Below are 22,432 nucleotides of genomic sequence, written 5' to 3' on the forward strand. Positions count from 1 at the left end.
TTATATTTTATTAAAGACCTTTCTTATTTTTAAGATTCAAGTTTTTAAGGCTTTATCTACAACCCTTAGATACTGATGAGCAGCAAACATCATAAAACCTGAACAGACTCCCAGTTACTCGCAGGCTATTCTGGTTTTATGCTGTTTTCACATAGCGATCTTCATTTTGATTCTGATTGGGAAAGGGTTAATTCTTTCACTTACCAGACATTTTGTGCAATTTCTAAATTAAAGAAAAAAACTACAACAAAATACGGTCAGAGAATGGGGCAGAATAAACAGTGTGGAATTACATGAATACTTTGCATTTATCTTTTTCAACAGAAAAGATCTTTATTGAACAGAAAATAAGGACTAACCATCAGAAATTTGTATTTTACAGAACAGATGGATTTACCATCAGAAATGTTTTCTGCTAATACTGAGTTAGGTCTGAGACAAGCGTTCACTCTTTCAGTGCTGGAACCCAATTTTGAAGGCCTTTGCCAACAGTTTGGATCCAGATGAGACGCCACAGAACGTGGCTTCTCATCAGGATCCAAACTGTTTGCTGTTCTGATAGTATTCTATAAAAAGAATAGAAAAAAAATCAAAGAAAATGCTAATTTTAGAAATTCAGCAGACAACATTTTAGCAGACTATACATTTCCCAGCATGCAAAGGGTTAAAAACAGTAATCTCTAATAAGAGAACTTCTGTGACTAGCCTTGGCACTGCTAAAGGTCCCTGAAAATCCAATATGTTCTGTGACTAGCCTTGGCACTGCTAAAGGTCCCTGAAAATCCAATATGTTCTGTGACTAGCCTGGCACTGCTAAAGGTCCCTGAAAATCCAATATGTTCTGTGACTAGCCTTGGCACTGCTAAAGGTCCCTGAAAATCCAATATGTTCTGTGACTAGCCTTGGTACTGCTAAAGGTCCCTGAAAATCCAATATGTTCTGTGACTAGCCTTGGTACTGCTAAAGGTCCCTGAAAATCCAATATGTTCTGTGACTAGCCTTGGCACTGCTAAAGGTCCCTGTAAAATCCAATATGTTCTGTGACTAGCCTTGGTACTGCTAAAGGTCCCTGAAAATCCAATATGTTCTGTGACTAGCCTTGGCACTGCTAAAGGTCCCTGAAAATCCAATATGTTCTGTGACTAGCCTTGGTACTGCTAAAGGTCCCTGAAAATCCAATATGTTCTGTGACTAGCCTTGGCACTGCTAAAGGTCCCTGAAAATCCAATATGTTCTGTGACTAGCCTTGGTACTGCTAAAGGTCCCTGAAAATCCAATATGTTCTGTGACTAGCCTTGGCACTGCTAAAGGTCCCTGAAAATCCAATATGTTCTGTGACTAGCCTTGGCACTGCTAAAGGTCCCTGAAAATCCAATATGTTCTGTGACTAGCCTTGGCACTGCTAAAGGTCCCTGAAAATCCAATATGTTCTGTCATTTGTAGTGAATTGTGCTTACTGTGTACTTTGTGATGAACGTGTCATGAAAAGGTTGAACAAAGAATATCCATATGCTTGGAGATTTTCATTAAAGCTTTAAATGTTTTTGTGTGTGAAATACATTGCGTCTGGAATATTATTTTTAGATAAAATAATAAACATTCATAATTGAGGTAGGATGAACAAAGGAACAATACTGTGAGACAGAGTAATTCATCAGAAGTGAAGCAATTTTGTTGGTTCAATATTTTGTGTGAAATACAGGAAGACTGGAATATTTTGTTTATTAAAAAAAACATACAATACACAGACAATTTAGACAGGATCAACATAGGAACAATACAGGCAGAGTAATTCATCAGAAGTGAAGCCATTTTTTGTTTCAATATTTTGTGTGATTATTTTTTAATACAGGAAGACTGGGATATTTTATTTTCATTTTAGAATACCATACATTCATTATAAGTTTAGGTAGGATGAACAAAGGAACAATACAGACAGTAATTCATCAGAAGTGAAGCCATTTTGTTTTAACATTAAATTTTGTTGTGGAGGAGTATTGGCAAGAACAATCCAGGAAAGATGTTTAAATCCCTCTTGTCACCATTTTGGGTGGAAAAATCCGCACAGGAAGCTGCTAATTCGCAGGTAAGGCAGAAGAAATAATTTCTATCATTGATAAAAAAAACTGTGCTTAAAATATTAGGTATGGTACATGTAGTACTCAAATGAGAAAAGATTTCTCTGTATTTTCCCAAAAGCAAAAAAGTAGCCTAGACCTATGACATATATTCAAGGCCACGACTTTTTTTTTTATTGGTTTACAAAAATTATTTTGAAAATGGTCCATCGGGCGGTCGAAAAAAAAAAAAAAAAAACATTGGAAAAAAAAGTTAATACTAATAACATCAGAACAAAGAGATCATATCTTGTATAACCTTAACACAGAGACAAAAAATCAAATTATGTAATGAAACACATCTATATCTTCAAATGAAATGAGTCCTAACAGCACCTTATAGCATCAGGCAATTTTAAACACTCCATTACATGACATGCGTTCTTCTCCCATTAAAACGAAAAACTGCGCTTCATTTCCAAAATTGGATGCGCACCATTACGCAATGCGATGCCCGTTGCATAAATCTTATATAAGATAAACTACTCATACACAAATTACCCGGTATGTGTTTGCTCTTACTCGACTTATGAGATCGTACATGAAAAAAAAATCGAGGTAGATCGATCCATGCGTCGTCGCGGTAATGTTTGTCAAAGTTGTTGTTGTCATGAAAACTCGTTGATTTACAACGCAAAACGTCTTATTTGAACTGACGCGAATTAATTTAATCATATTTGTCAACTTCGCTTTTGCTTTATTTTGATAATTTAATCCAAAGTTTAATGTTAGCAAGTGTTTTTTTTTTACTGGAATTGTAAACAAGGAGTCAGTTAAAGTCTTCCGAAAATGTGCAGTCTGTGTGAATTGACAGTTTGACGTCATCAAAGGAAAGCCGCTTTCTGTCGGAAGCAATTAAGCGACAAATTTCGCGCCGAAAAAATTGGCTTCCTTTGTCTAGCAATCAACATGCCGAACCAATCGTGTGTTTGTTTCTCAATTGCAATCCTCCAATTTAATAAAAGCACGTGCATAGCTCCGCCTTCAAATCTTTTGCAGAGAACGGAGGCGGAGTTTAACGGTTAATTGAGCTAGTGTTTTACACAAGTTGAGTTCCGATTTGCCGAAATTACTCGGCCCTAAGCATTGAAACGACAAATACATTTATCAATGATTTTCCGAGATATACCGATTTGTTCCGATTTCCAAACTTTCTGTACAGTTCCTATAAACTATGGCGGACGTGTTTACAAAATTCCTAAACACATATATCGTAAATAATGGCAGTGTTTTATTGGATTATTTATACTAATTATCAAATACTATCGGGTTTGTTTAATATAATTAACATGTTAAACAATATAGTTGCGTCACAGACACGGAAATAAATTTTGATGGGGTCGACATTTGACTGACGCTGATTTTCTTATTGTCTGTAATTTTTACCCGAAATAAATTTTGAGAAGTGCCCATAAAAGGACTGGTACATAATGTGTCACATTGAAAAATATCCCGATCTCTGCAATATATGTGAACCAATCGTTGATTGTACTTACTTGATTTTATTCGCAACCGTACTCAAACAGGATCGTTTTTTTTCTCGTTTCGCTCGTTTTGCAGTGCGGTCGGGAATAAAATATTTAAAAAAAAGACGATTTTCCGATTTTATTTTTTTTCCCATTTTCCAAAAATTAGGGTCGGCGGTTTTGTAAACCAAGAAATATAAAAGTCGTGGCCCAATATACATGAACCTCGCTCTGGGAAAACAGGGTTTAATGCATGTACATTCTGCAAAGGCTCTGGGAAAATAGGGTTTAATGCATATACATTCTGCAAAGGCTCTGGGAAAATAGGGTTTAATGCATATACATTCTGCAAAAGCTATTAGTAGAGGTCTCTTTCATTTCCACCTAAACTGATTTTGTTTTAGATCGAATTTATGTTTGTCCCTGATAAGCCTGTTCAAAGGCTATTCTGGTATGACACTTTACGCACTTGCATTAAACCCCATTTTCCCAGAGCAAGTCTTACATGTATTCTTATTATAGATTTTGCCATTTAAAGACATTATAAAGAGCTTGCACTTAATGTTTTCATTTCTTGTTGGCACACTTATATGAATCTGTGACCTGTAATAATTAATACAAACATGTCAAATATTTGTATTATAATTGTACTGTTTTAATAACAGATTTACAGGATTGGTTAAAAATTAGTTTTGCATCACATGTTCTTTTAAAATCAGACAGTGCTATGTCAATATAAAATGTTATTTCATGTCAAGTTATATGCTTGACCTAACAAATTAAGTAAACTTTGTTTTGACTGGCAGAGCGTAGAATGAAGTGCTGGAAACTTTAAGGAGTGTACATATTTTAACCTGTTTATTTCAAAACAGTTTTATTTGAGATTTAGGGTGAATGTTTAAATTAATCTTAATTATGGCTTATAGATTATCATGTCAGCGGCTATTAAGGTATTAAAGGCGTTGAATAAAAAGTTGTTGTTTTCACTTACCCAACCGGCCCTTGTTTTTGTTACGGACCTTAAACTTGGTATTCCCGGGTTGAGTTTTCAATAATTTTTAGCTGCATTTTATCGTTTTTATGTTCCCCACTATAGTAGTGGGGGACATATTGTTTTTGCCCTGTCTGTTGGTTGGTCTGTTGGTTGGTCTGTTGGTTGGTTGGTCTGTTGGTTGGTTGGTTGGTTTGCGCCAACTTTAACATTTTGCAATAAGTTTTGCTATATTGAAGATAGCAATTTCATATTTGGCATGCATGTGTATCTCATGAAGCTGCACATTTTGAGTGGTGAAAGGTCAAGGTCATCCTTCAAGGTCAGAGGTCAAATATATGTGGCCAAAATTGCTCATTTTATGAATACTTTTGCAATATTGAAGATAGCAACTTCATATTTGGCATTAGGGCTGCAACAATATACCGGTATATCGGTATATATTGCAATACGCAATCCGCATATTGTATTGCGATATGATTTTCATCATACCGGTACGAAAATTTTACAAAAATTCATTCACATTTCGTCCAGAAAAGCCATCCGAAATAATGATAAAAAGGTAAACAAAACAAAGCAGTGTAAATTATTTTTTACGTAAAAAAAGCATTCTAAAAAGTGTATTATACGGAGTAGCGTTGTTACATGGGAGCATTCATTCGATGCTTTTGAACAGATTATCGTTGAATTAATTGCGCACAGCTGTAAATGTTTCGTTCGATTCTGATTTGAGCATTATTTGTAATCCGAATTTCGGAAACACGCTTCCAAATTTGAATGCTAACGCGACAATAAAAAGTTATAGCGTCAAATAAAACGTGCTTTATCCTTTGTCTCAATAAAAAGCGCGCGAAAATAATACAGACATGTAGAACGTCGCATGGAAAGTATGGGTGTATTTTGTGTTGTATAAAAACGGGAACATCTTGTCAGCTGAATTACGCGTGTTCAGTGGGAAAAACGCCCCGGTTGGACGTTATTTCATCACATCTTTAAATAGTTACAATTGCAAAAATGTATTTGATACTTAAGAAAATTTGCGAATGTTTGTGTTTCTTGTTATTCTTGAGCGCATTTATAGTAAATATTTACCAGAATTTGCTTTAAAATTGGAATTAATGGGATTATTGGGTAATTGGCAAGTTATAATTTTGGTACAAGTTAGCAATATATTGCGATATATTGCAATACGGGTTTTTGAACTGACAATATATTGCAATACGGTTTTTGGCGTATTGTTGCAGCACTATTTGGCATGCATGTGTATCTCATAGAGCTGCAGTTTTTGAGTGGTGAAAGGTCAAGGTCATCCTTCAAGGTCATAGGTCAAATATATGTGGCCCAAATCACTTATTTTATGAATACTTTTGCAATATTGAAGATAGCAACTTGATATTTGGCATGCATGTGTATCTCATGGAGCTGCACATTTTGAGTGGTGTAAGGTCAAGGTCAACCTTCAAGGTCAGAGGTCAAATATATGTGGCCCAAATCGCTTATTTTATGAATACTTTTGCAATATTGAAGATAGCAACTTGATATTTGGCATGCATGTGTATCTCATCGAGCTGCATATTTTGAGTGGTGAAAGATCAAGGTCAAGGTCATCCTTCAAGGTCAAATATATTGGTCAAAATTGCTCATGTAATGTCACTTCTGCAATATTAAAGCTAGCAATTGTATATTTGAAATGCGTGTGTATCTCAAGGAGCTGCACATTTTGAGTGGTGAAGGGTCAAGGTCAAGGTCATCCTTCAAGGTAAAACGTCATATAGGGGGACATTGTGTTTCACAAACACATCTTGTTAATTATAATAACAAGCAAAATTTACTCTCACATATCAAGAAAGATAAATTGCATAGACTGGTCAGCGAATATTTTTTATTCAATTTTTTTTTTATCATTAAAAAAAATATTCAATTTATTTCCAACCTAAATAAGGATGTTCAATGACAGAAATAGAGAATTGCAATAATTCTATCTTTGAACATCCTTATTAAAGTTGGAAATAAATTGAATATATTTAAAAAAAAATTGAATAAAAAGAGATTAGCTGACCTTCCTAATTTTTGCGAAGATTTTCGTGGAAACTTACAACTCATTTGTTTGGCCTCAGTGTTTTCATGTCATCTGTAATAATGTGTTTGGCCTCTGTGTTTTCATGTCATCGGTAATACAAATTGATCTATCTTGTATTATGGTCTCATAAGAAAGGTGACCAATTCAGAATGGAGTTATATGCCCACATTTTTTACGTACATAAAGGTCCCAGCACATTGTTGTCATGTATTTAAATGCTTGATTGACTTTGTCCATAATTGTGGTCCAATTCAATGACTGTTTATTCAATACATTTTACAGTGGAATGCATTTCACCTGTGATTGAACTTCAGGATTGTGGTCTGATGGCAAATATAATTGGGCCATGCTCTGTGATAAAGGGGTTTAATGCATTGTGCGTAAAGTGTTGTCCCAGATTAGCCCGTGCAGTCCGCACTGGATTTTTGCCAAGAAGAGACTCTTTGAACTGGAAATATCAGAAAAGCGGGAAGTAAAGTGAAGGAAAACGGAAAACTTGAGTTTTGATTGAGGTTTAATGTACAAAATGATCCCCAAATTCGCACAAGTTAAGAAAAGCCCACTCATCCCCCGTTACAAACAATGCTGGTCAATTATGTAAACCAATGATAGCTTATCTTAAATAATAACAGCTTATCTTAAATAATAACGGCTGATACGGTGTGTGATTTTGAAAGGATTATAAATTGGTCACCTTTATTTGTACCAGCAGATCAGTGGTTTTTATGCTCCCCCAAAATTTGTTGGGGGTAGCATATAGTCGCCGCTTCGCCTGTCCGTGCATAAGTCCGTGTGTCCGTGCGTCCGTGCACAATTTTTGTCAGGGCTATTTCTCAGCAATGAATTACCGGAATTCAATTAAACTTTAGAGGAAGCTAATCACTACCAAGAGGAGATGTGCATATTATCAGCCGGTTCTGGTCAGATGATTTTTCACAGAGTTATGGCGCTTTGAAATTTTCCATTAACTGTACATATAGTGCAATTCTTCCCCTGCGAAATGTTGTTCTGCAGTTCACGAATAATTCATGAACAGTTCATGAACTGTTCATGAACTGAGTTCATGAATTGTTCACGAATAGTTCGTGAACAGAAAATGAGCCACATCTGTGAAAAGTTCTTGAAATTTTAGTTCATGAACTGTTCATGAACACTAATGGCATGAAGTGTTCATTAAATATTCTTGAAACCTAATGGCATGAAGTGTTCATGAACTATTCTTGAACCCGTGTGGTATGAAGTGTTCATGAACTATTCTTGAACCATTATGGCATGAAATGTTCATGAACTATTCATGAACATCAATGGCATGAAGTGTTCTTGAACAGTTCATAAACAACACAATTCTTGAAAAATTCTTCAGGGTTTTGCTGTTCATGAACATTTTCCTTCTATTTTTCAATGGCTCATTTTCTGTTCACGAACTGTAAGTGAATAGTTCATGAACCATAGTTCTTCAAGAGTTCATGAACTGAGGTGGCATGAAGTGTTCATGAACTATTAATGAACAAGAATTTGTCAATTTATGCAAAGGTTATCATAAGTGTTACTAAAGCTCAACAAACAGGTCAGGGTAAGAAGAAACATGTCTTGTATTAGCACTTAACATATTGATAGCAACATATAACAATAATTTAAATATAACACTAATAACTGAGATACAAGTGGTTTGATAATACTCTTTAAATTTCATAATACAACTTTGCACTATATGTTCATGAATAATTCATGTATTGAAAAGATTATGAATAGTCTCATTTTCAGTTCAAGAATCATTTACTAATCAATGTTTTCCCTGAGATGGTTACACTTACAGTGCCAAAGAACTTGAAATGGAACCAATGACTGATCAGTTCAGCCGGTAATTTATTAAAGACTTACATTTTCAAATATAACATAAACCATGTGCCTTCCGTTTCAACTTCCTGTGCACACAATATTCTTTCTTTGTAAAAACAGCAATGCAATGTACATTGAGTTCTTGATATAATCTTAAACTGTTCTTGAAATAAGATGTCCTTAAAACGTTCTTAAACTTGTCTTTTAAGTCTTTCAAGAACAATGACAGATCCTTTTAAGAACATATTGGATTCTTAAAAAAGTCCATCATACGTTCAAAAACATTGTGTAGACCTGTTTAAGAACATCAGAAGGATACATGTTGTTCAAAAAAGTTCTTAAAGTGTTCAAGAATAGTTTAAGAATAATTCAAGAACAGGAAAGGTCCTTAAAAAGTTATTGAAGTGTTCCTGAAGGCAGTTCTTGAACAGTTCTTTTACAAATGTTCTTAAAATTCTCTAGAACAGGTCAAGAACTCTAACTTACAGTGGTGAAAGTACTATGCATATTCATACTAACTTCACAGGTTTCACAAATCTACAAGATTTGTATGCTAGACATTTCAATATTACTTTCAAAAATATGTATGAAACATCTAGCACAAAGGAATTCATGAATTATTCATGATGGATCCTTAAAGTCTGTCTCAGAAAAGTCGTTAGAAATACTTGTGCATGAAATGTTCATCACTAAGTATTTATGGTTAGATGAAGAACTGTTCATGAACTTTTAAATGTTCAACAATAATTCATAAACAGTTCATGAACATGTCTTAAGAACAGTTCATATCCAAAAGTTCATGAACCAAGCTAAGGAACTTTTTCAGAACCGTTCATGAACAGTTCTTGATTGGCTTGAAGTGTTCATGAAATCATGAACAACATTTCGCCGGGGTTGTCCCCTGGCCCAACTACTAGACGTTTTTATCTGAATATATAGTGCAATATTGTGACAATAAAAACCTTTGAGGAGCATCACCCGTCTCCGACGGTTTCTTGTTCCAAAAGGTCGCTATTTAGTTCTCCTTGATACACATTGTGTGTGCATTGCGGGCTTGCATGAAGACCTATCTTGAGTTGAGATTCCTTCTGGGGCCTATTGGATCAAGGTCAAGGTCATTGCTTCTAAAAAGAAAACAATGGCTTGCACTCAATAATTTTAGTTCTCATGGAGGATTTGTTATGGCATTGTGTGTGTAGATGGCTTAAATATGTGGGATTGCGCAATTAATCAACTAAAGTAAATTAATAAGTAAAGTGTTGAAAACCTGGTATTTCCATGTTTCTTGTTCTTTTGATACCTATGTCACAGCCTTGTAAATATGATGCCCTGGTTTTGATAAACAATCAATGTTGTTTTCAAGATTGTGTATTGAGTCTGCATTAAACTCAATAAATTCTAACTGAAAGTAATAATGATAACACATAGTCTTTATAAACAAAATATATTGATCACATTTTATTTAACAAATATATTGCATTTTATTTACACTTTAAGACGGAATAGTGTTCAAAAAGAGGTCCAAGAAACTATTAATACAAATACCTGGCCTATGGATTGATAAACACCATTGTGCTTGTATATTGCTTGAATGTGTACAATTATAACTCCTCACAAGTGGCAAGTGGAGATTGTTGAAGTGTTTTCCGGTCAAAATTGCTAGTCTGCGGTCCGACCCTCAGAGAAGTTTTCAAGAGCTCTTCTCCAGGAAGAATAAATTGTATGGCAACAACAGTTTGTGTACCGAACATCTCTGATATGGGGTTGTTGTTTTTAGCAGTCTGTTACAAATAGGTGCATACAATTGATCAACGTCTCCTGATATGGGCAGTATTAAAGTCAAATATTACAATTATCTGAATAATGTGATTTCCAGTATATATATCTGAAGATTTTGTAATTTTACATTGAGCAAATAATGTATATTGGCCATCCACTGTGGAAAGGGGGTTTAATGCATTTGGGGCACAGGCTAATCAGGGACGACACTTTACGCAAACGCATTAACCCCCATTTTCACAATGACGGTTGTGGTGGTGCTGAGTACATTAACCCCCTTTTCACAATGACGGTTGTGGTGGTGCTGAGTATGATGACACACACGCATTAACCCCCCTTTTCACAATGACGGTTGTGGTGGTGCTGCATTAACCCCCCTTTCACAATGACGGTTGTGGTGGTGCTGAGTATGATGATTTGAACCTTGCTTCGGGAAAACTGGGATTAATGCATGTGTGTTGAGTGTCTTCCCAGATTAGCCTGCGCAGACTGCATAGGCTAATCTGGGACGACACTTTCTGTTTAAACTGGATTTTTGTTAAGAAGAGACTTTTTCCTTTAAACAAAAAATACCATAAAAGCGTAAAGTGTCATCCCTTATTAGCCTATGCATACTGCACAGGCTAATCTTACACAACACTGTCTGTGCATGCATTAAGCCCTGTTTTCCCAGAACGAGGCTCAATTGAGCGACAATGCTTATTGATTATGGTGACAATGATGATGAAAAATGAAAGGTTACTGATGTAATTACATAAAAGTATTATGACATTGTGAATTGCTGACTCCACTGATTTCAATTTTACTTCAGCAGAAAATGAAAACAATCCCTGGAGATTCTATTGCAATCTATTGAAGCATTTATAAATCCACCACTATTATATCATGGTTATTACCAATCGCCAATAATGTGATTGATATTGAACTATTTTTTGCGCCAACAAGTGTTTAAATTATAGTGCTTATAATGTTCAGTGTTTTTTTTCACTTATAGGGGAATGGTGGCGGGGCCCGTCCAAAGGGGAAAAAATGCGTTGTTTTTTAGGAAAAGGGGAAAATTAAAAATTCACACTTTTATATGTAATATTTATTATATGAATACACATCTTTGTATGAATATAATATTCACAGCAGAATGTCTGTCCTTTTTCTGAAATATATATCAATGATTTTTTCAACATTAGTTTCAGACAGTTCAGCCTTCATGCACAGTCTCAGTTTTCTTACCCATTTTGAGTCGAATTGAGTTTTTTTTTAATCGATTAAATGGCAAATTTGAGCATTTTTTATCAATAAAATGGACCAAATTGGAATGTTTTTATCAACAAATATTGACATATTGACACAATATAGATACATCAGGCCTTTTCCTGGCTGTTTTGGGAGAAAAATGCAATTCATGTGAAAAGTCCACTGATTTGGAAAAAACTAATCTAATTTAATATAACACTATAATAATTAAAAATCATATAAATTCTAGTTATATACTTTGTTAGTTATTTATGAAATAAATTTGAGATATATTTGTTATGATAATGAAACAGTTCTTTCTATAAAAAAAAAAAAAAAAAAAAATCTTTTTTTTTTTTTTTACTTCTGGAGGGGATTTTTTTTACAAAATGGGGGAAAAATATATACTCTTTTTTGAGGAGAATGGGGCCGAATATCGGCCCCGAAATTGCCATAAAAAAACACTGATGTTGGTGGGGGAAAAAATGTTCCAATAGCTAATCTCACTTCTCAGGGTGACGTTTTATTGTTGGTCGGTGTATTCATGCAGTTATGCTCAAGAGTTATTAAACATGGTACACTTTTAATCAACCATACTGAACAATTTGAAGCCCAGTGTGAAGTGTATCAATGATATACCTTTGTATAGATTGTTGAAAGATTGATAGTGTTCAAGTTTGAATTGAAAACATAAAATGTATGTGATGCCTACCTTCAAACATAATATGCTGTAACCATTTGTTTAAGGTTTGTTGATAGCTTAAGGGATCGTAATGTGATGGATGACGTTTAATTGTTAACATTTTGTGACAGTTTGGACAAGTTGTTTGAATAACACATGTGAATGAAAATTTCAAACATTTTACAGAAATGAAATGTCTGTTTCTATTTTAAGTTTGTTTTGGAGATTGTGCATGGATTCATGGATTTAAGTCATTAACAAGATTTGGACCTTGATTTTTTTTAGAAAATGGTCAGCAAACAATTTGACTTCAGATTCTTTAAGATTACACTGAAGTTTGAAAATAACTTAATATGGTGAAATATATTTGAGCAACAAACAAAGTGATACACATGGTTGTGATGTTGTTAACGTTTTATGTTGAAAATATTTTATTTAGATTTAGAGACACACACTTCAAATAATTGCAAGCCATGCTGGCCTGAAGACATGTTAAATGAATAAATTATTACATGTATGCTATTCTAGTCATGGCCTAAATTGAAATTAATTAATTGTTTATATAATACAAGACTCTTAAACGGCAAAGTTATTGCAAAAATGCCTTCAGAACATTCTAAGTAGGGGAAAGTAATGTTACGTGTCTTAAAATAAAACTTAATTTAAAAATAGGACAGAGTAAAGTTGGGAGGACAGATTGGAAGATAACACAGTTTGAGATGCCAATACATAAGTGTGAATATGAAGATTGTGTAGATATAAAATTGGTCAAATATAATTGAACAAACATTACACTGCCTTTTTATCTTCTCTCTGGATGTTTCACAATGTTTCGAAAGGTATGATTGTTTTTTGCTGTCATACATTATTGATTTGATTTAATTATTAATCCTTATTTTTAATTAATTTGGCCAAATCTGTGCTTAGGTTAGTGTGTTTGTTAATGTGCATGCTATATAATATAGTCTGAGACAGTTTCAGTGTAAATAGATGACATTATACAATCAGCGTTGGGATTTTTCCTCCGTTCAGCTGATTTCCTCTATTGCAATGTCAAACAGACAAAGGCTAGTATTCCATCTATCCGCATCCGTATTCGCGTCCGTATCCGCAAAATCATAATACGGACGCTATATTCCATTTATCCGTATCCGCGGCCGTATCCGCAAAATCATAATACTGACGCTATATTCCATTTATCCGCATCCGTATCCGCAAAATCATAATACGGACGCTATATTCCATTTATCCGCATACATCAATCATATCTTTGTTTCTTCTTAGGTACAAATCATCATTCTGTCTGTAAAAGAATACAAATGGTAAATACCTGAAACATTTTCTTCTAGTACCTTGGCTATGCTTTTCCAAACATTTGAAGTGAAATCAAGTGTCCAGATATGCAGAACTGCATTGGTTGTATAATTCCGGGTAATTTTTCACCAATTTGATTAGTTTTTCAGTTGATTTTTGAGATGACAGACCCTCATCGTGCTTAATGCCGTCCGTATCTTGTCCGCATCCGCATTAGGATTCTCACTTCAAGCAATCTTATGCGGATGCCTATTGCGCATGCGGATATGCACATCCGGATGAATGGAATAAGCGCAGTGCATTTCAACTTGTTCTATTTTTTTTTCGGATGCGGATACGGACAGATGGAATACTAGCCTACGTGTGCGCCTTTGAATTAAGCGGAATTAACCAACACATCCTGCTTAACAATGTGACTTTATTCAAAATGAAAATGACAAGTGTGAGACAAAGGGAAATAACTCATGTAAAACACGGTTAAACTATACCATACTATTAAATAAAACAATTGTTTGCGGTGTTTATAGGTTTAGGCCAAAAAAAAAAATAGTCTTGGTTCAGGGAACCCGACCGACCCTATTTTTTGCCCCCGACCCTAACGATTTTTTGGTCCATGGAAAAAAATCTGATGGCGAAAATGCTAAAATCTCGTAAAATTTCATTGAAAACAGCCACCATTTAAACCTGGATTGGTTTTTCTATATTTTTCTCTTTGTTTCAATGAAAGTGTTGGCAATTTGAACAGTGAACAAAAACCGGTCTGCACCTGTATACGAGACATTGCTTGACCTTATTGTTATTGAAGTGCGCATGCTAGCTGGCCAATCAACATTGAGCTCGCTTACACATGAAATAACGTTGTTGAATGAAATGTAAAAATGGGTGGAGCTATGGAGTAATATTCGGTAATTCATGTGCAGACACTGTGCACTTTGAATACACAGTTAAAATTGTCGTCTGCAAACAAAATAGCGGCTGGTCGCAAATGTCGTATTATTAAAGATTAAAAATGAAAAGAAGCCTGACAATAATTTAATTATTTCCAAGCTGTCTATTGATCTGAATTTAAAAGTGATAATTAAATAATTAGTTCTATGTCGATGATGTTACAACTTTCTGTCAATTTCCGATCAAATGAAAAGATGATAATTAATTAATTTGTTTGTTTTACTCGCACACTATGCTAACTGACAGCAGCGTATTTTAATCAAATGAAAATGTGAAAAACACGCGTGGTTTAATTGTTATTAAAGTTTCGTATTTTTAACACATAGGAAGAGTCATTCATCTAGTCTACTATAAAAATGGAATTAACCACTTTGTCTCTACAGTCGCTAACATGGCGTCTTTAACCTTAAAGCGTCGTTGGACGAAAAAGAGTCATAAAAAAATAAAATTAAAACACAAAACACTAGAGCATTCCAAGAGTCATGGAAACTTGACAACAATTGGCTTCGCTTTGATAATGAATCAAAATCAATGTACTGTGACGCCCTTAGCCTGTACAAACCAATAGCAACATTCAAATTTATGTACACTGCTCACTTCCTGTGCGATGGGCTCAAACCCATTGCCATTTTATAAAAAAATGTACCAGAAGAAAGACTTGTGCTATTCTGAGGTTACCCTCCTTTTGACAGCCACTATTCAGACTCTTGAGCACCTGTCGGAGACTAGGTCAGGTCTCATGATGAAAAAAATTCTGAAGGTCACACCCCAAACACCAGAGACTGATAAAGATGGCTTGTTCACTTTTGAATATGAAGGTCACACTATTACAGACAGACAAACAAAAAATGGTTGGCTCAAAGAAATTTTGGGCCAGCGCTAGCCCTGAAGAAGTGCATAAAGAGCTAGGAATATTGAATAATATACAACGACTAAATACCACATGTGCAATGTTAATCATTTGGTCAGTGTTTAAACAATCATGGGTGCATTAACTGACCCTTTTTCACCCTGAAATCAGTCTACTGGTAAAAAAAAAAAAAAAAAAAAAAAAAAAGAAAAACCTACCTACCCTCCTACATTTTTCTGGCCATGTTCCCTGAACCAAGACTATTTTTTTATTTGGCCTTAAATAAAAAGCCATGACATTTTAGTAGGTTCTGGTAATTTTAACATTACATAACCCTTGATAACGGTGGTGTGCAATAATGGACTGTTAGTTATTATTTAGGGCATTCAATATTGAATATATAATTAACAATCGCATGCATTGTTAAATATCATGTTTATTTTTACCCATGGCATTCTTCAAAAAATATCTGAGCAATAAGAAATCAAATTGCAAAAAAATTGTAACATAACCCCCAACTTTATCGCTTTGTATTTTATGTATGTGTACATGTCTTATTACAAACACATGGATGTAGATCAGAATTGATAAAGTGGTTTAAACAGATGGGATAGTCCATGATGTATATTAGTTGGAGTCAGGTAACTACCTGAGTAAATCACTTGTATGTCTGGATGGGCTTGTATTTTCTTTTTGGGCCTTGCTCTGTGAAAAGGAGGTTTAATGCATGTGCGTAATGTGTAGTCTCAGATTAGCCGGTGCAGTCCACACAGGCTAATCAGAGATGCCTTTTTTAGCTTGTATGATATTTTTCGTTTACAGAGAGTCGCTTCTTAGCAAAAATCCACTTTAGGCGGAAAGTGTCGTCCCTGATTAGCCTTTGCCTACTGCACAGGCTAATCTGTGACAACATTTTACGCACATGCATTATACCCCCTTTCCACAGACCACAGCTCATTTGTTTACTTTTCTGATAAAGTCAAACACATCTTTCATCTCTGACAGTGAATAGGGTGCAAACATTATCAATTTGGCAAGGGAAAAGTCTGGTTAACAATATATAATACTTTGGCACAAGGTTGAGAAATTGATAAAGTGATGTTGTGCAGTTTTATTGATGCTTTCTTACATGATTAAGTTTCAATACACATGGCACACACCCAATGGGAAAATTTATGGGATTTATCTGCTTCTTAAAGTCTGGAGATTAGTAACGTTTGTTTTTATTTTTGTCGTTTTAAAACTTAGAAAATGGTGTGTTAAGTCTCCATGAAAGTGTGCATGTGCTTAAGGTGTCTTCTGGGATGAGCCTGTTCAGTCAGCACAGGCTAATCTGGGACAACTTTTTCTGATGTTTTGCTATATTCATTGATTGGAGGTCTCTTCTTATCTCAAATCCAATTTAGGTGGAAAGTGTCACCGCTAATCAGCCTGTGCACAGGCTAATATGGGACGACACTGTACGCCAGGGCCCTCAATCCATTTTAGGGAAAGCGGGTCGCTACCCATAGCAGGGGGAATTTTCACGGCGTTTCCCTTTTGGGGGGATTTTTTTTCTTACTCTCTAATTATAACATTTGTACATGTTTGCACTATATTCATTTCTTTTTTCATAATTAAGTATGTTTGGCAAGATTAAATTAAAATAGAGTTGAGATATAATAATCATGAGACACATCTATCTATATATTTATTTTTTTTTTCTGGGGAATTTTTCCCCCAAAAAGGGGAAAAAAGTATACTTTTCAGGGGGGAATGCGGCCGAATTTCGGCCGTGGATTTGAGAGATTGAGGGCCCTGTACGCACATGCATTAAGCCCCATTTTACCAGACCAATGCACATATAATGAGTGACTGATGTGTCTGAATTATCAGTATTTCAAGTGCAAATGGTATTTGTTCATGTACATCATAAAGTATATCTCTGTGATAGGTCTGTTATCTGTTATGTTAATCAATATTTCCTGCTTCTAGGTCAATTACTTTATCAACCGTTACATATACATCTATTATTGTGTCTTCATCAGCCGAGCTGTGAAAAGCCTCAGGGCGCATGATCAATATTTCAGAATTAATTAGGAGTCTCATCACACTCAGTGTCTGATGAAGTCCCTACGGTTGATATAATTGTGTCCCTGCATTGGCTTGCACCATAAATAACTTTTTAATTGGTCTGGAATTTCTATGAATAAAACCTTGAATAGCCTGGGATATGACGGGTGGAATTATCAGATCAAAATGTTACTGTGAAAGAATGATGGTCAATGTATTGTTTCATAGCTGATGCATCATCAGTTCTTTCAATTTAACTGCTGCAAACGTAAAGTTTTAATTTCTCAGGAATGCCAAGAAACAAAAAATAAAGAAAATTTATCCAATATTTCCCTTAATACAAGTACAATGTTCTATGCATTTCCAAGAATTGTTAAGTGTTTTCATTTGCTTTTTTTCAGTTCTATACTTTTTATGCCCCCCTTCGAAGAAGAGGAGGTATATTGCTTTGCTCATGTCGGTCGGTCTGTCGGTCGGTCCGTCCACCAGGTGGTTGTCAGACGATAACTCAAGAACGCTTGGGCCTAGGATCATGAAACTTCATAGGTACATTGATCATGACTCGCAGATGACCCCTATTGATTTTGAGGTCACTAGGTCAAAGGTCAAGGTCACGGTGACCCGAAATAGTAAAATGATTTTTTAATGATAACTCAAGAACGCATACGCCTAGGATCATGAAACTTCATGGGTAGATTGATCATGACTCGCAGATGACCCCTATTGATTTTGACGTCACTAGGTAAAAGGTCAAGGTCACGGTGACCCGAAATAGTAAAATGGTTTCCGGATGATTACTCAAGAATGCATACGCCTAGGATCATGAAACTTCATGGGTAGATTGATCATGACTCGCAGATGACCCCTATTGATTATGAGGTCACTAGGTCAAAGGTCAAGGTCACGGTGACCCGAAATAGTAAAATGGTTTTCGGATGATAACTCAAGAACACATATGCCTAGGATCATGAAACTTCACAGGTAGATTGATCATGACTTGCAGATGACCCCTATTGATTTTGAGGTCACAAGGTCAAAGGTCAAGGTCAAGGTGACCCGAAATAGTAAAATGATTTTCGGATGATAACTCAAGAACGCTTTTGCCTAGGATCATGACACTTCATAGGTACATTGATCGTGACTCACAGATGACCCCTATTGATTTTCAGGTCACTAGGTCAAAGGTCAAGGTCACAGTGACAAAAAACGTATTCACACAATGGCTGCCACTACAACGGACAGCCCATATGGGGGGCATGCATGTTTTACAAACAGCCCTTGTTTAAATGTTGAAGAATTGTTTTGTCTTTCCTTAACTACCGTAGGTTTCCACGTATAGCGCGCAGTGTTTTACCTCCAAAATTCAAATTAAAAAGCTGGTGCGCGCTATACATTGATACAACGCTATCCTGGCTGCTAAATTGTAAAAAATATGTTGTGGCCGTAAATAATCAAAATGGCCGCCATGTTTTTTATCCAGAAAACTACCACCCTATAATCGTACAGACTGAGGGGCCATTGTCAAAACAACAAGAAGTCGCTACTGGTAGATATGATCGCGGTAGAAGAAGTTTTGGTCAAAAATAAATTTGTTTGAATAAAGTTGCGGACATTTCTTTGTTTGTGTTTTTACACTTCTTTATTGATGAATTCCGATGGGGATTGTTGTCGACATTCCGGAGAGCAGGCAAGGGTAGGTGCGAACGAGGTCTTTTTTGCGGGTAACGGTAGGTGTGAAAGGGGGTCATTTTGCACTTTGTAATTGGCAGATGTTATTGAGTAATATGTGCCACGATTTGTTAAGACGCTAATTGACATTTGAGACACTAATTGACACTTGAGAACGTGAAGATATGCAATTGCATTTTGTGTGTATAAATATTAAACGTTTAACAGTGGTGTACCTCAACAACTGTATCCCTGTCTCCCATGCGACATTCAAATTTACTGGTAATGCCCATGCTTTCTCTGAGGAAAAATCACACGATGTACACTTATTCTTTTTTTTTCACGTTTTTCACGAAATGCACGTGGACTGTTAATCTTTTGCTAGAAAATTACAAAATTGTCAGAAAAGTATAGTGCTATGCAACCCATGCTCCTAATCATAATGACGCTGCCTATTTTGAATGCTTAATTAAGCTTTCCAATGCCCCGGATTATTGGATTGTGCAATAGTAAAATGGCAGCCATTTTCGGTCCGATTTGGTGGTTTTATTGTCTTTAAATATTTTTGTTTTCTCCATTTTTGAATTTAAAAAACAGCCTGCGCGCTATACACGGGAGCCCGCTATACGTGGAAACCTACGGTAGATTGGAATTTCTTCAAATATTGAATGTTTGGGTTATTTGTGGACTATTGGTGATCAATTTCTTTGCCTGCCATACAATTAATGTGTGGACTGTGTCTTATCAATTTCTGTTCCTGTGTATCAATTAGTATCCGTCGTTATACTGATGATTGTTGACCTTTGGTAGGTTGAGTGGCATCATTAAAAACATGTTATGTTGTAAAAATCACTTTTCTAGGTGTCATTGACAAAAACTTTGAAAATTACTTGTTAATTACATGTTTAAGATTGATAGTCATGTATTTAAGAAATAATCGACGGGTAACAGTTGGTTATTGCGGTAATAACCAACGGTATGGAGTTCCCATGCGTAGGAATTAAATCATGAAGGGCGTAGCCTGAGTGGTTTGATAACAAGCATCGGAACGACATACTGTTGGTTATTACCGCAATAACCAACGCTTACACGTAGATTATTTTGATTCTAACACGATTTCATTAATAAGTTATCCTCGATTTAACAGTTATAAATGAGAATTATATTAACCGAATGTCCTCCAATTTTCCGCGAAAACGCGACGTCACCACAACAATCAAAATCAAATGACGTCGTCTTCATTCATAAACAGTGTGCGGACAATCAAAGTGACGTCATACTTATATCCGTTGGTATATCGGGGTAATAACCCATGGTAGTTTTCCTTCTTTGTATATAGAAAACAAGTCACGTGTCGTGGTAATATTAAGATTAATGGATGCCCATTTCTACAACGTAATTGAATGTCAGTCTCATCCTTAATTAATATTACCTTTGATCGATTGGATTGTTTTCTTTCTTTGTTTTTTATATTCTGAATTACACGCCGGGTATGCGAATACTTCGTTTACGGATGGCACTTCACTAACAGAGAACAACAAACGCCACGCGCTAGAGGTAAGTTCCTCTGTTTTATTTAAAGTTATATCCTAAAGATTAGTTTTTAAGACAAGACACATGGTCGAGTTGATAAATGGTGTATCCTTTTGTATTGGGAATACACAATTTCACGGAAGAATGGAACAGTTTTGCCCAAAAAATAGAAAATTTGATCAGGAAACAGCATAAACTGGATGAACAGTAAACATTTTAACAAAATAAAACTACTTAGAATTATTGCAAGAATTTTTTTGCTATTCCAGCATGTAGAGTAATTACTGTGCTTCAAATACTGAAATTTTGATAGCATTCAATGAAATATAAACAAAGATAGTACATTTTGTAATAGGTGGCATACATAAAGTTGCAGCCACTTTGTTTACCGATAAAGGGCACTTCAGATTACGGAGACTTTCAACAAAGCGGGCACTCTAATAACTGAGTTTTATCTTCTACCTCAAATGCATTTATTTATATTATGGCTATTCATACGAAACATTTTTAAAATATATTTTTCAAAAATCACATGACTATTAATTTATACTATGTTTATTATAATTGCAATTTTCAAATAAGATAATATTTATTATTAAATAAATGTGTACGGATAATGCGAATCAACACAATCGTGTTTAATTTTACTTATAGCAGTGCTCTAGATAACGGTAGTGAAGGGGTCTTTATGACGCAAATACACATTTGTTCTTCATAAAATCCTATGTCGGTTGTGCTTATTTGAATCGCATCATCAAGACGATACTTATGCGTAGCAACAAAATTAAACAGAGAATGGTAAAACTCCCTGTATTTTGAGCCCTGCTTATAGGGAGCACTTCCCTTTACGCAACGCTAACGTTTGCTCGAAGTGCGATTCACCTGACCTTAAATCACTGTATTGGTTGAGTTTTAAGAATCACGGTTAAAATTAAATCGTAAAATCAACTGATTCTGGAAAAAAAGGAATGCGTACATAAAATGTTTAAATGTCATATTATGGAGTCAGTACTTAGTATACCCACACAAACGAAGTTTAGGGTGCTATATTGGATAGAACTTCATATGCAGCATGTGTTGTGTTTATATTAAAAAAAAGACGGATATGCATAATTTTTACACCACTATCGTGTGATTAAATCAACCCCGCCCGTTCTTTTATTGCTATTTTCGTTTATTGGCATTGAGCCAAAAAGTTCCAATAGAATTTCGAACCTGCATCGCTGCTGATATTAATCTCTGAGAGGCAGTTTAAGCAGAGTGATTATTCATGACATGCTATCTAATATAAAAGAAAATAGCCTTAGTACCTTCATTTGGACATAAAGATAAATGCTTTAGATCAACCGCTTAGAACGTAATTTAAAATATATGGTCATATAGATTTTACTCATTAGACATATCCAATTTGTTTAACATTTATCTTTCACATTTATACCAAATCATAATCATATTTCAAAGGGATAAGAACATGCTTCGGTTATTCGTTTTTTATTTGCGTACTAAGTACATACATTTTTATTTATTGCCTGCTTACTTTAACAGTATTCCACAGCGAATTCTGCATTTTTGATTCAAAAAATACGAGTGTGTTATATCTGGAAAAAAGTGTCTAGATGTCAGGAAACGAAGTGCCATTGTTTTTTAGATGATCGGTAAACGAAGTGCAGATGAAAAATGTGCATGCGACTCTTAAAACATTTGAATTTTCTCAAATACATTAGTAAACTAAAATGTAACATGTTGTAACATTACTGGATATATTGATCTTTTATTTCGAATAGTAAGCACGTTCTTGATTTATTTCCAAGTATGTTTATTTTGTTTAAATATGTACTGATCATTCAATTCATGCTGATTATCGATGAAATTTTATCGTTTTT

The 22,432-nt window shown here is 35.1% G+C and overlaps 1 protein-coding gene across 13 annotated transcripts in view; it reads left to right on the forward strand.

The window, feature by feature from the left end:
• LOC127869169 (ras-specific guanine nucleotide-releasing factor RalGPS2-like) overlaps window positions 1-22,432 on the forward strand; it is a 146,790-nt gene that overhangs the window by 28,131 nt on the left and 96,227 nt on the right. For 4 of the 13 annotated variants that reach the window (XM_052411482.1, XM_052411488.1, XM_052411484.1 and 1 more), the window contains exon 1: window positions 12,289-13,023. The exons of 1 other annotated variant lie outside the window; for it this stretch is intronic. In XM_052411482.1, the coding sequence (XP_052267442.1) occupies window positions 13,012-13,023 (12 nt within the window). In that variant the 5' untranslated portion in view covers window positions 12,289-13,011. Of the gene's footprint in view, window positions 1-12,220; window positions 12,250-12,286; window positions 13,024-22,432 lie in introns of those variants that run through there. 8 more of the 13 variants (XM_052411496.1, XM_052411485.1, XM_052411495.1 and 5 more) reach the window with 6 other exon arrangements.

The sequence above is a fragment of the Dreissena polymorpha genome, chromosome 2, assembly GCF_020536995.1.
Source record: "Dreissena polymorpha isolate Duluth1 chromosome 2, UMN_Dpol_1.0, whole genome shotgun sequence".
In the NCBI taxonomy this organism is placed as follows: Eukaryota; Metazoa; Mollusca; class Bivalvia; order Myida; family Dreissenidae; genus Dreissena; species Dreissena polymorpha.